General features: G+C 40.2%; 1 protein-coding gene across 1 annotated transcript in view; it reads left to right on the top strand.

The window, feature by feature from the left end:
• The window catches only part of PKHD1 (PKHD1 ciliary IPT domain containing fibrocystin/polyductin), a 264,052-nt gene that overhangs the window by 156,522 nt on the left and 93,504 nt on the right, over positions 1 to 14,026 (top strand). Inside the window, exons 49-51 of the mRNA XM_061989595.1 lie at positions 868 to 933; positions 2,514 to 2,633; positions 11,839 to 11,976. Coding sequence (XP_061845579.1) covers positions 868 to 933; positions 2,514 to 2,633; positions 11,839 to 11,976 — 324 coding nt within the window. The remainder of the gene's footprint in view (positions 1 to 867; positions 934 to 2,513; positions 2,634 to 11,838; positions 11,977 to 14,026) is intronic.

The raw sequence follows: 14,026 nt of genomic DNA, 5'->3' as shown, positions 1-14,026 counted from the left end.
GCTGAGGAAAATTCTGACAATGGCTTCATTTATACAGTTCTTATCCTCTCTAAAAGTCTTCCAAGGACATTTCAGGGTCACCATACAGGATTGGGTGGTGGACACAAGATTTATCTGTTTGTTGAAGTGTTTCTATTTTAACCTTCAGTTGTTGCAGTCTGATGACTGAAAGGAAGTGCCTTTATATGCCACTGGACATGAAGAGGAGGTATCCTTTTAGCTGGATCTGAAGAAGATTTCTCCCACTCCTCTTAGTTTAATTCGTATTATCCTGGCCCTTCTCCTGCTGACAGTATATTGGCACAAAGGTTACAACTGTGATAATTGCTTCTGACCTCTTTTCACAGTAGAGAACACAGGGTCCCTGTCTTCAGTCTATAAAGTCAGACTAATTAAAGCATCTCTTTCAGATAGCAGATTTGGGGAGGAAAAAAAAAAGAATAGAAGTCAAACCCAAACTACAAAACAAAAGCTATAATTTGCTGTTTGAGCCAGTTAATACATTATGCATTCAGTAGTGTGATATTGCTTGCGTTAGTGGAACTGCTGTGGATTTATAGTGGGATAAATGAGATTCGTGTTCCAGCCTGGAATTTCTGATTGTTGAATATTTTCTTTCAGCTGTTTCTAATGAGTTGTCTTGAGATCCTCTGTATCTGTAAATTAAAATATGTTTGTTTAATCCTTTCTCAAAGTACAAAAAAAGACAAAAATATTTTTTAAGCATGTATAATTGCTCTTAAAAAATCAGTTTGTTAGAAATGTAAAATGTCAACAAATGATGTGTAGCAATTGATTTATTAAGGTTTTTTTTGTGTGTTAATTTGTAAGGCCTTGTGTTAACTCCTTAAAATTCTCTGTGTTCAGTCACAGGTACTGACTCAATTCAGGTCACGCTGAAAGAGAAGGAAAGAGTGGCTTTACCTACCCAAGGTGTGTGACAGTTTGTATCTGATAGGCTTTGTCTAGGCATCACACCATTTGTGTTTTATTGCTTTTTCAGAAGTAGATTGCTATTTTTCATTTTAAGATTTTGTACATCTCTGAATGCAACATGGGTTCTTGGCATTCATTTAAGCATTTCATGGAGCCATATCTACCATTGCTCAAGATAAATGTTTGATTCCACAGTATAAAAGGCCATAAACTTTTGCTAAGGAATACTATAGCAGATCGGAGAGGTCATGGAGAATATAAGACTACAGCTCTCCATAGTAATCTTAGAGTAATTGTCTGACAGTACAGTTACATGTTGAATCCAACAGAAAAATACATCAGAGACAAAGGAGACCTCCAAAGATTGGTCTGAGCTCCAGAGCTGCCTTGCTCCATAGTAACAACAACAATCATTTATGTGGCAATAATAATAATATTAAGGTTTAGAGATCTTTTTGCAAAGTGTTTCCCCCCGAACAAAGAAATAATGGAAAGACATTGTTTCCTACAGTAATGGAGATCTCCTCAAGAAAAAAAAAAAAAAAAAAGCCAGAATTCCTTTTACAGTGGTAGGACAGAGGTAGGTGCTTATAGAGGCCTCCAGAGGGAGGCCCTGCCTGCATCAGTTTAAGGCTCACTAAACTTCGTGTACAGGATTTCCCCTTGAAGGCTTTTCTTCCTCTCTTGATCTCAGAACAAACTTGGGCAATTAATTTATTAAGACTGGTTCATTAGCTCTCTAAAATACAAGTGCAAGTTAAGCACCTACATTTTGTGGGTTTAATTTCTCACAATATTTTCCTGATACTAAAGCTGAGAAGTTTCCTTTTGAATTGAACTGAAAAATAAATCTTTGGGGAATGAGTAGGAGTTGCCAAATGTCTCAGTCAAGCTGCTTGTGTAAGGCAGCTCTTAATTACCCCTTGCAATGGGGAGACTCTTGCTCTTCTAAGGGCTAACAAGCTTGTGAGAATTCATCACTGATTTTTAAAAAACTTTCATACTTTGGGAAATTATGGAAATTCCCCTGCCTTGGGAATTTCATCTACTTGCTATAGCACTGGGGGAGAAAAAATACATGAGAAGACTTGTCACTTTCTAGTGAGGTTAGTTCTTATTTTGATCACTTGGTTTTGCCACCAAGTACAGCTGACTGGCTTTTATTTTCATTTGTTCATCTTAGTTTTGTGTTCAAAGTGCTCAGAGCTTTGGATAGTATAAATAAAAATCATGAAGCAGTTGCTTGTGAAGTATATTCACGAGGTATAACATAAGCTGAATTTGACAAACCTCAAGATTTGCTTTGCTTCTGATGGATCCCAAAGAATTTGAATTTGTTTCTTTTTTCAGTTATCTCACTGTCCTTTAACTCTGAAGACATGGTTGTGGCAGAGATCTCTTTTTTTTTCCCATCAGGCAGCTTCTTTAAACATGGAAAATAACAAAGAGCAGTTAGTGTTGCTTCATCAGTGAGAAAAGAAGGATGTTAATGCCATAGATGCTTGACTATCAAGGAAATGGTAATTCTTCCAGCTACTAAAAATGATAATTGTGTCTTTGTACATCCTGTTTTGTAGTTTCTTCTGATGTTGTCTTGAAATGGTCAAACCCAGAGACATGGAATGATGTGGAAAAAGGCTGGGGTGGATCCAACTGCAGCATCCCAGGCCCTGGGGAAGACGTCATAATCTTGCCTAGTAAGGGAAAGAAGTGTTTAATTTCTGTTGGGGGTGCCTACATTAGGATATGTATTTGTGTCACAACATGGGCTCCTTGGCACTAGTGTCCATCCTAGTGTGTACAGGACACTACCTTTGTTCCTTATCACACTGACATCTCGACTACAGTACAGGTGTGATTTTTGGAAGATAATAATCATACTTTTCTATTTAGACATGCACACATACACACCCAATTACTGATATTCAAGCTTAAGTAGAATCACAGCTCACAAATAACTCATCTCTTGACCCATCTCTCTGTATTTTCTGCAGGGAGCATATTTTACATTTCCACCATTGTACCACCTTCCATTTTATTTTTCTCTCTCAGTTCCTGCTATCAATAGTAATCTCTCAAGCCATTTACTGTAGATACGTCCTAGATTTCAGCCTGTGCTTGTATTTCAACCTTAGACTTGAGTTATAGTTAAATCCCAGTTCAGTTTACAACCTTATTGCATGAAAAACCTTCTGAATTATAGCAAATATATATTAGGCAACTTGCAATTAAATCTGTGGGGAAAAACTTGTGATAACCATTTTAAGTAATAGCTGACTTTGCTTTGGTCAGAAAGTTAGTCTAAATGGGGTCCTGAGGTCCCTTCCAGCCCTAATTATTATATGATCCTATGAATACAATGTGGTATGTACCTGACATACGTATGCTAGGACCTGGTCCTGGCTCTTCATCATTGCTCTGAAACCAGATAAGTTTCTCTAACTACCACAATTCCACTTCTGGAAATGGGTATAACACTGTTCCTTGTCTCTTTCTCTTCTACCTGTTTTTTCCTTCTGAAATCTTTGTGGAGGAAGTTCCTGTTGCTTTGTGTTGGCATTTGGTCCTTGTTAGGGCTTCTCTGCCTTTTATCATTAAAAGTAATATATACACATACACATATATAATTTCAGGTTAAATTAAGAATGATGTTCAACCTTTAATGAATATTAAGTTTAATCTTTATTTTTCTGATAAATGGGAAAAACCTTATATTGTTTGAAACAATGCTCTTCAGATTTTTTGGGGAAACTTACATTGAACAGGAGAGCAGATAATTTCCATTTTCTCATTACACTCCTCTTTACTGTTACATAGCACCATAGAATCCCCAAATAGCTGGAGTTAGAAGGGACCTTTAGAGCTCAACCAGGCCAATCCCCCTGCTAAAGCAGGTTCCTCTCAATCAGGAGGCTCAGGAATGTGTCCAGGTGGGTTTAGAAACCTCTCGAGAAGGAGCCTCCACACCCTCCCTGGGCAGCCTGGGCCAGGGCTCCCTCACCTCAACACCAAACAAGTTTCTCCTCCTGTGCCACTGGCACTTGCTGGGTTCCAGCTTGTGCCTGTTACCCCTTGTCCTGGCACTGGCCACCACGGAAAGAAGACTGGCCCCATCCTCTCAACACCTGTCCTTTAAGTATTTATCAGCATCAATGAGGTCCCCCCTCAGCTTCATGTCTAAATGAACTTAATATGGTGGAACCTTAGACACCTATCTCCCATCAGACAGCTCAGTTCAGGTGGCATAAATTGAGGTCTGAATTCCAGAGCATGTTCAGCAGCACCTGAGATATAAACCTAGCTTGCACTGAATGTATGTCCTCTGAACCATGACATGAAGATCTACATTTATTTCCCTTGATACAGTAAGCCACATTAACATCCAAATAAAGGTCTTTCCAGTGCTAATCTGTTCCAGATAGAGAGATTGACTCTCAATCTCAAAGTCCAAATGTAGCATCCAAAACTCTGGACCAATTTTGCTCTTCCAACAACGTTACTTTAGCTCTGCCACCGGTACTTCATGTTGAACAAGTGCCTGCTTGTCATTTAGAAATGCGGAAAGTATCCTTTCTGTCCTCTGCTTCTTGCTTCCTACTCGTGTCACCTCTGTTATATCTGACTCTTTATGCAGGCATTAAGAGGTAGGATATTTCCTGCGCACTTTGCTCTCTTCTGGATCCTCTTGCCATGACTGGATTTTATTTGCCATTGTGTATTTTATCCTTCACAGTTTTTTGATAACAAAACCAGAGACAGCACTGGGTTGGCTGTTTCAACTTCTGGTATATCACATTATAACTAGTTCAGGAATCTGAGCCCATGATCGTCAGAAGACATTTCAGTCTTCAAAATCATATGTTAGATCAGAAAGAAAGACATTGAGGTGCTGGAGTGTGTCCAAAGAAAGCCAGCAAAGCTGGTGAAGGGCCTAGAGAACAAGTTGTACGAGGTGTGGCTGAGGGAACTAGGAGTGTTTGAAGAAAAGGAGGCTGAGGGGTGACATTATCACTCTCTACAATCACCTGACACAAAGTTGTAATTAGATGGGGATTGATCTCTTCCCCCAAGTAGTGAGTGGCAGAACAAGAAGAAATGGGCTGAAGTTGCTGCACGGGAGGTTTAGATTGGAGCTGAGGAAGAACTTTTTCCCTGAGAGGGTTGTCAGCCCCTGTCCCAGGCTGCCCAGGGAGCTGGTGGAGTCCCCATCCCTGGAGCTATTGCAAAGCCGTGTAGCTGAAGTGCTGAGGGACATGGGTTAGTGGTGGCTGCGGCAGTGTGAGTGGAGGGGTTGGACTCCATGAGCTTAAAGGTCTTTTCCAACCACACAATTCTATGGTTCTATGATACTATGAAGAGACACAAAGCTGCCACTGGTAGCTAAAGCCTCTACACTCACAGTGAGTTAATTATATGGAGCATAATCAGATGATCACATGAGGTAAAACAATTTATACATAAAGTAAAAAATAGATAAAGAGATTTGACTAAGTCTTTGGAGTTCTGTTGTTTATATTAGATTAAGAGAGTGAAAGCTGGATGCTGAGGTTGTATTAATAATTTGGTACATTGAAAACTCACCTATGAATAAAACTGTTCTTCCTGAAAAGATGAGTTTAATCTTCTTGATAACTTATTTTAGATTCCCCATGAGATATTGACCATGACCTTTGTCACATACCACAAGGCTCTTCATGACTAAGCTGTGCCTGAAGCATAGCACGTTGCTACCTACGGCCCAGCCCAATTGATCTAGTTCAAGGACTGGAAAAAATATTGCTGCATCAGCATGCTGGTATACCAGAACTAATTAGCTCTCCTGAGAGGCAAAGCTCATTAGCTCAGGCCTGGCACTGTGCTGCAGGACCGCACAGTCATTGGGGTCAGAACTAACACCTCATGAATTTAGAACAGTGCTGGTTTGGTCAGTTTAACTGGGGAACGTCTGCACTGTGCTGAGTGATGTCGTATAGGGACTCTCTGGTGCAAACTAGTGGGAAGAGAGCAGGATAAGAACTATTAGACATAATCTGTGTTTTACTATGAGCAGGAATGTTCTCTGCCAATGAGAAATTGAGGGGGCAAGAAAACAAATGTTGCTTAAAATCAGAACACAAGTTGGTGCCTGAGCAATGGGCTGAGACCCTGAAGTTCCCAATTCTGAATTACCATGTTCAGCTACTTGGGAGTGAGGTGCTCCACAGCAGACAATAAAACTGCTCTTCAGAGGAGCTTTACAGAACAGCAAAACCACAACAAAATGCTTAAAGGATGAAAAGGAAAGAAGTGAAGGAAAATGCACGATCTGCTAGGACCAGTGGAGAGCCACACTCTGTGACTGTCTTATAGAATGATAGAATCGTTTCAGCTGGAAGAGACCTTTGAGTCTAGCCTTAGTCCCAGTCCTGTCAACCACTAGACCATTTCCCTAAGTGCAACATCCAACTGCCTCTTAAACACCTCCAGGGATGTTGACTCCAGCACCTCCCTGAGCAGCCCGTTCCAGTGCCTGATAACCCTTTCAGCAAAGAAATTCCTCCTCACATCCAGCTTGAACCTGCCCTGGTGCAACTTGCAGCTGTTTCCTCTTGTTCTGTTGCTTGTTACTAGGAAAAATAGACTGACCCCCACCTCGCTACAGATTCATTTCAGATACCTGTAGAGAGCAATAAGGTCTCCCATGAGCCTTCTTTTCCCCAGGCTAAACAGCCCCAGATCCCTCAGCTGTTCCTTATATGAGACGTGATCCAAATCCTTTGTTCAGCTGCTGTCAACCAACACTGCCAGGTCCCTCTCAGCCTGGAAGCTTTCCAGCCACTCCTCCCCAAGCCTGTAGTGCTGCTGAGGGCTGTTGTGGCCCAAGTGCAGGACCCGGCACTTGGCCTTATTGAAACTCATGGCATTGACCTTGGCCCAGCCATCCACCTCTCTGTAAATCTTCCCTCCCCTCAAGCAGATTGACATTTCCACCCAGCTTGGTGTCATCTGCAAATTTGCTAAGGCTGCACTCTATCTCCTCATCCAGAACATTAATAAAGATAAAAATCTCTCAGGTCCCATTACTAGAGTCGATACATGTGTTTAGTTGGTGTGCAGACACTATTCTCTTCTTCCTTGACTTTCTCAAATTCTTCAATATGAGCACAAGCGTGACCATGAGCTGCCTATCACCCAACCTATTTTGAGAGAGAATTGATCAGTGGCAAGTCTGCCTCTTCTTATCATCATCTCTCTACTTTCTTTTTACTGTATCTTTTTATTCTTGCTTGTTTGGAGGTGTTGCAATACTTATTGGCAGTAGGAGTTGACACAGTGTAGGGTCTTAAATTTGAGTCACAGTCATCAATGGTGTGATAAAGGCGTTGGATTCTTCATTGCTCAAATGAGGGCACATAAAGTGTACTTAAATAGGATGAATTTTCTGCCCACTTCTCATATTTTTCTTTCCTGCCACAGGTGTGTATATGAGTTTCCAGTTACAAGGAAGGCAACGCCTTGTTTGGATCTCAAATCTATAATGAAATCAATAATTTTTAAATTTATGTTTAATAGCAGCATCTTATGGATGTTTCCCTTCCCATTTCCACTGATTTGTGTCCTGATAAACTCAGAATGACTCCAGATGACTACAGGAAAGTGGGAATTTGTTCTCATGAGAACAAACGTTGTACAAACCACCCAAACTTTGTGCCACTGTACACACCAAAATGAATTTTTGTGGTTCACTTCTGGCAAGATACAGCTTTATTTCACTTTTCATTTGCTTTTGGTTACTTACAGTTCTCTTTGGGGGGCCATCCATACTGATTTTCAGGTTGAAATGCAGCAATGGGCTTACTTCTGGTATGCTCTGCATTACCGGATAAGTCCTTTCAGCTCCCAAAGAACCGTTTTAGAGTCCTATAAAAACAAAAAAATTGAGTTTACTGCTCATTTCTAGTGGGAACAAGTGTAGGGGAAGACTTTGGTCTAGGCCTAATGCTGCTGAAATCTCTGAATGAATGTGGATTCCTAGGCTTCACTGAAGAGCTACCTAAACTTAACCAATTTGATTATTTAACAAAACAAGCAAAATTACATCACTAAGACTGCCTCATGGTCTGGAGTTAGGAATGTCTGAAACGCTGGAACTCAGCTCTATTAGCAAAAGTTCATATTAAAACTCAGGGTTTTTTGTTGCTTCTTGGTGTCTGCTTGACATCTAGAAGGTGCTTTTTGGAAGCTTTGGAAATTGAGGTTGGGTACAAAGTTATTCCATTCTTTATCCTGTTTCAAAAACATTGTTGAGACTTCAGGAGTTCATAGACCTCTTTATAAAAGGATGAATTTCACTTGTGACAGAGACGTATCCTTCACATTCAAGTGACTTTTAGTGTTGGTGTTATAAATGCCCCCAGCATTTTACTCTGCAGAGGATATAAGTCTTTCCCGGCTCCAGCTGGAAATCTTTAGCTCAACCTGCAACAACTCGTGCTTTTATCTCTGGAGGTTCATCCTCCAGAGCCACAGCCATCCCACAAGAACCTCTCACATACATCAGGCTTCAACACTCACACCACCTTGAGAAACAAGCTGGATGAATTTAGTCATGCCATTCTGTCAGCCATCAATGGCATTAGCTTCTCAAGCCCTCGGATTTTCAGGGCTTTAGTTTATGGTTTTCAGTATGACACACTCCTGATGCAGCACTCTCTGAGTGTAAGGAGAATGTGTTATAATTCCAGGCAATGGAATGCTGTTTTGAAGGGTATTGATATGATATCATGTAGCCTCTGGCAATTTCTCTCTTCTTTTTTTTTTTTCCCCTTTTTTCCAGTGGTGGAATTCACTCTGTTATTCATTTTCTGATTTTGATTTTCTTTGAACTTTTTCTGTTTGAAGAGATGAATGCTGGAGTACTGTATCTCATATAATAGCTCTTCTGTTGTCCCTGATTTCCATTCAATGGCATGCTATGGTGTTTTATATAGCAATGTGGTTGATCAAAGGCGTTCTGTGTCATTGCTGGAGTCATTAACAACTTCTCAGTATTGTACAGTCTGAGCATTAAGACTGTGGCATACCTGTGAGCTTTTGTCTAAAGAAAGTATATGTATAATGAAACGTAGCCCTGTTTTCAGGCTAAAACTATGGTTTGCTAAAAGTGGTTGCTTGCTGTTATATGGATGTCTTCATGGGTGAAAAACAACTCCGGTTTGTCTTTCTCTGAACGGAAATCCCTTGAGTTCAGTGATCTAAAGTTTATGATTATAACCACGTAGTCATCATCTCCCTCCACTACATAAATGAGTGTATTCTGTAAGGATTGTGTTAGAAAATCTCCTTTGAATCTGTTTGCTTTTTTTCCTCAAATGTGGAAGCAATTATTTTTCCTCAGAGGAGTGTTCTGTTGCTTCTACAGAGCAACATTTCACCCTCCAAAGACTTCACACCCCAAGCATCACATCTCAGAGGGTTGATCTTTTAAACCGAGGAAACTATAGGTATGCAGAGGTATTTCTGAATTCTCAAATTTCTCACTCCTGTGTTTCAAGGATTACGTACATGATGCTGCAGTTACCAAGCAGTCAACGTTTCCTGTCTAAAACCTTGTTTAGAAAGATGTGCAACACAGCAAAAATATCTGTTCTAGACTAAAACTTGACATATAAGTGGTGTGCCTGGGAGCGCTACTTCTTTTCCTTGTTAAAACATTCCAGTCTGTTTGATTAATATACTTATGGCCTTTGTCAGCTGCAGATTTTTTGCAACATTCTTGAGCTGTGATTTCACAAACTAGATTCCCCTTCTGTCTGAGAGATACCATTTTAACATCTTCCCCCTTATTCTCTTATCTTCCATATCCTCACATACTGTGCCTTCACCTCTCAGCTCTGCAGGATATAGGACTATACCTGTCCTAAAAGAGATTATAGACAGGGCTTTCTAAATACCTGTAAAAATGTATCAGGTACTAACAGTATGAAATTTGGGAAAAAAAAAAAAAGAAAAAATGCATTTGCTCTGTAGAGTCTTATTACATCTGAATGTCATGAAGATTTTGCATACTTGGAAGTTGCTTCAGCCCAAGGATGCAGGGAATTGTTTTTCAGATGAGGTGTTTAGAGCAGCTATGAGTTATGACAGTACTTGATGTAGTCCTTGTAGAGGTTCTGGGCTTTCCCTTACTGACATCCAGAGATAAAGAAGAAAAAAAATGGGAAAGGAAGAGGTGTAATGACTGAGTTACAGGGATGGAGTAGGAACAGGTGTGTAGAAGAGATCAACCTGCAAGCAAATCCAGGATCCTGAAACATGCAGAAGTTCCCTTTCTCTTGAAGCTGTGAAGCATCAGGGTTTCAAAAACAGAGTAAAAATTTAGGGAATGTTGTTATTAAGGACCACTTACTCATGGTTTTTTTCAGTCTACTTCTGAGTATACTTCATGTAGGTTTTAATTATGTTTCCTGCAAGTGGGGCTTAAAAAATTCTTGAGTCTTTGGGCTAGATGGTTTGAGTGAGTCCCTAATAACATGTTTTGGGGAAAGGATTTTCCCTGGGCTACCTATTGCATGGTCATTCACGTCATCATCCAAAGGAGTTGCTAATGGCTACAGGCAGAAGGAAAACCATGAAGTAGCTGACCCACTTCCCAAGATATTTCATGTCTCTTCCTATGTTCCACACCAAAATTGTGTCCTGCTGTCGCTGCTCTGTCAAAATCCATTGGAAACTATGTGTCTTGCTTAATCTTTCCTGTTTTGTCCATCTGTGCCTTGTGATAAATGTGTATGAGATCTATGAAAGTCATAGCAAATCACTGTGTAGGATGTGACACCTGCCCATATGTTGAAAATTCTTATTATTTGCAAGCTATTTCTATGAAAGTCACAATTAGATAAGCTAATTGTACTCCACTGACTCAGAGATACATCATACTCTTGTATGTAACAAAAGGAGATTGAAATCACAATATAAGGGCCTGAGCCATTTTCCAGTACAATCAACTGAAAAGCTCCCAGGGACATCAAAGAGCGTTAGATGGGCCCTGAGGGAGAAATTCACCTCTGTATGGTGGGCTTCCTCTATATGATACACCATTTACATCCTTCCTCATGTCCTACTCTGAAAGCTTAAGTGGCATTAAGGGGTTCACAGGCGGCAGACTTGCAGCTTTGGGAGATAGCAGTGATGCTGTTTCACTGTTAACTAACATATTAGCAGGGAATGAGCAGTCCTATGAACGTAAAATTGAAGAAGCCAGGCTTCCTGCAGACTGTGTTGATATAAACAAAGCCGTCCTTTTGATTGGTGAGGAATAGGTAAGATTTTATACAAAACCAGACTACAGAGACAGAAAAACAGTGACAGGTTGTCATTGGAGGTAGGTTATGCTACTGTTAGTAAGGTGGGAATTTGCAGACTCTTTGTGTCATGAAGCACCTATTTGAAGCACCTGGATTTTTTTTAGCTTTCATCAATCTTGTTCTCTTCAGTGCCATGAGGAAAAAATGGTGTCTGGACACAGTTTAACTTGGTCCTGGTTCATTGCTCTGTGTGATCAAGATTTATTTTCATAAACAGAGGCAGATTCACCTAGTGACACTAACATGTCTCTCGCTGCTCTTCACATGCATTCTTAAAGGTTCAGGTAACATTTGATGAGGCTTAACCATGCAACAATGTCATTGTAAATATGGTGTTATTATTCCTTTATCAGAACACACATACCATGGATCTTCAGCTGCAGGCAAAGCTGTGATTGTGTATGTTGCAGAAGAATGTTGGCCCTGCTCCAGTACTTCTAAGCAAAACCCATATAAATAAAGCAAAACTAATATTCATTCACCTCTATGCCACACTTTCTGGCAAGTAGTGTTTGTAAGCTGTCCTTACTCTAAACACCTCTATTCTATTTCTCAGATCGGACCATCCTGGTGGATATAGCTCTCCCCCCTCTGAGAAGCCTCTATGTCCTGGGGACCCTCCAGTTTCCCAGCAACTCCAGCAACGTTCTGAGTGCAGCCTGCATCGTGGTGGTGGGGGGTGCACTTAGAGTAGGTAAGTGAGCAGCCTGTCTTCTGAATGTCTGAGGTTTATTTCTGCTCTTAATAGAGAAAATGGGAAGAAGGAATGTATAGCGTTGCTATAAACATGTTGGCCATCCTAATGCCCCATCACTGTCTGGATACCTGCAATGTGGACACCCAGGATCCATGTTAAGCACAATGATTATCTGCTGGAGCTACTTGCCTATTCATTTAATAGCAACATATTACAAATACTGCTGTCTTTATCCCACTGAAGCTAATGGAAATATTTCTGATTTCATCATGGCTGAGATTTGATCTGATAGGGATAAAAGTCCTCTGTGCTTCATGTGAGGTTGCTTCGTGGGACAGTAATTCCTCAGGCAGGATCTGACTTAGTGTTCATGCAGTGCACAGTGTTTGTGAGTATTAGTAAGACATTTTCTAGGTGACATAAAAGTATTTAAAGTTGACATAAACAGAGTCATGGAGAATGCCTGGAGTGCCTGGAAATCCTGATGTGTCGTGAAACTGGCACAGTTGGATTCAGGACATTTATTTCTCTCATTCCTCTGTATAGATAAGTACCATGACTTAAGGGAAGTACCATCCTGCCTTTACTTCTAGTGACTTCAGAGTCCTCAATGTCACCAGGGCTGTTCCACATTATTTGCAATGGACAGGATCAGTGTTTTTCCACACAGAAGTAATTACTCACACAATTCCCTTTAAACATCAAGGTTCCTAAAGCCAGGCATTATATTTACTTACAGGAATCCTTAGGACGCTGGGATCACATTGTTGATCACTGCTTGACCTTTCTCAAAATTGGTATCATGAACTTTAAAAAGAGAATTTGTTTGTGTAATCACCTCCTAAGGAAGTCTGCTCCAATATTTGTTTGTCGTTAATCTCAAGGGACTGTTTAGTTAATACAGTACTGGCCAAAAGAGTTATTTTGCTGTCTTGTGTTTTTATTTGGAAAAAGAGGTTTGAAAGCCTGATCTGTGAGGTTAATATATATATATACTTAAAAGAGTCTCAAGTAATTTCTTGCTTACACTCTTCTGTAGTTTAAATATGATTTCATATTGGTTTTAAGAAAAAGCATGTATTCATTGCTAAAAACACTTATTAAAAAAACATTGAAGCATTTCTTTGCTGCACAAACTCCCCTCCAGCAGATCTGTGGGTAGTAATGATATTAAAAGTCAAACAGGTATTTGCAGATGTTGAATCATAGTCCAGTATCTTCTGGAGAGCTATCCTTGCTCTCGTTTCAGCTGTGAGATGACAGGTGAGTAGAGACTCCGCAAGTTTCCCACACTTATACTGGCTTCTATACTTGCTTGTAAAACTGGGAGTGCATGCTTTTTTTCCTCTTCTTCTTTCTCTTCCCATGTGTTTGAGGCCTAAAGGTAACTTCTTGGAGCCCATCTGTCCAATCCTAACTCTTCCATGCCTGAAGGAAGGTTTTGTAGCCCATCTGTCCAATTCTACCGCACCCTCAAGAAATCCTGACACAAAATAGATAATGAGGCAGTTTAGTAAACAGATTTAATAGATGTGGACATCAGCATTCAGCATTGCCTGAGCAGGATCTGAGGTTGACATCATGTGAGCCAAATCCTCAGGTTCTCCTGCTTGTGTAACTTCTCCATGCCCTGTTTTCAGCATAGCAATCTTCAGTCACATGCCATTGCCTTTAATTTAGTGTCCTCGGACAAAGACTTTCTGGACTATTTTGTTCAGTTAAACTGCTAGAGAACAATGATTAGTTCTAGATTAGTCTAGTTGGACTTTGGTGTCTTTCATGGCACTTGGCATCTTATCTCTGGGGAACGAATTGTTAAAACAAGACTATAACAAGTATATAGGATCTGAGTGATGATGAGAATATATAACAAAGGAAAAAAATAACCCAGTGTGACATTGGAGTTTATGAAACATCAACAAAAATCAGATTAATTTTATTAAACCAATAATTTGCAGGGAAATTTGGATGAGAAAATGCAATGGTAGCTGAGAAATCAGAGTGCTTGCAACACCTTTGAACCTGCAGGATTTGTAATCACTTTCCT

The sequence above is a fragment of the Colius striatus genome, chromosome 2 (genome assembly GCF_028858725.1).
Source record: "Colius striatus isolate bColStr4 chromosome 2, bColStr4.1.hap1, whole genome shotgun sequence".
In the NCBI taxonomy this organism is placed as follows: Eukaryota; Metazoa; Chordata; class Aves; order Coliiformes; family Coliidae; genus Colius; species Colius striatus.
Note: the sequence above shows the minus strand (reverse complement) of the source record. Positions and strands in the feature narration are given on the sequence as shown.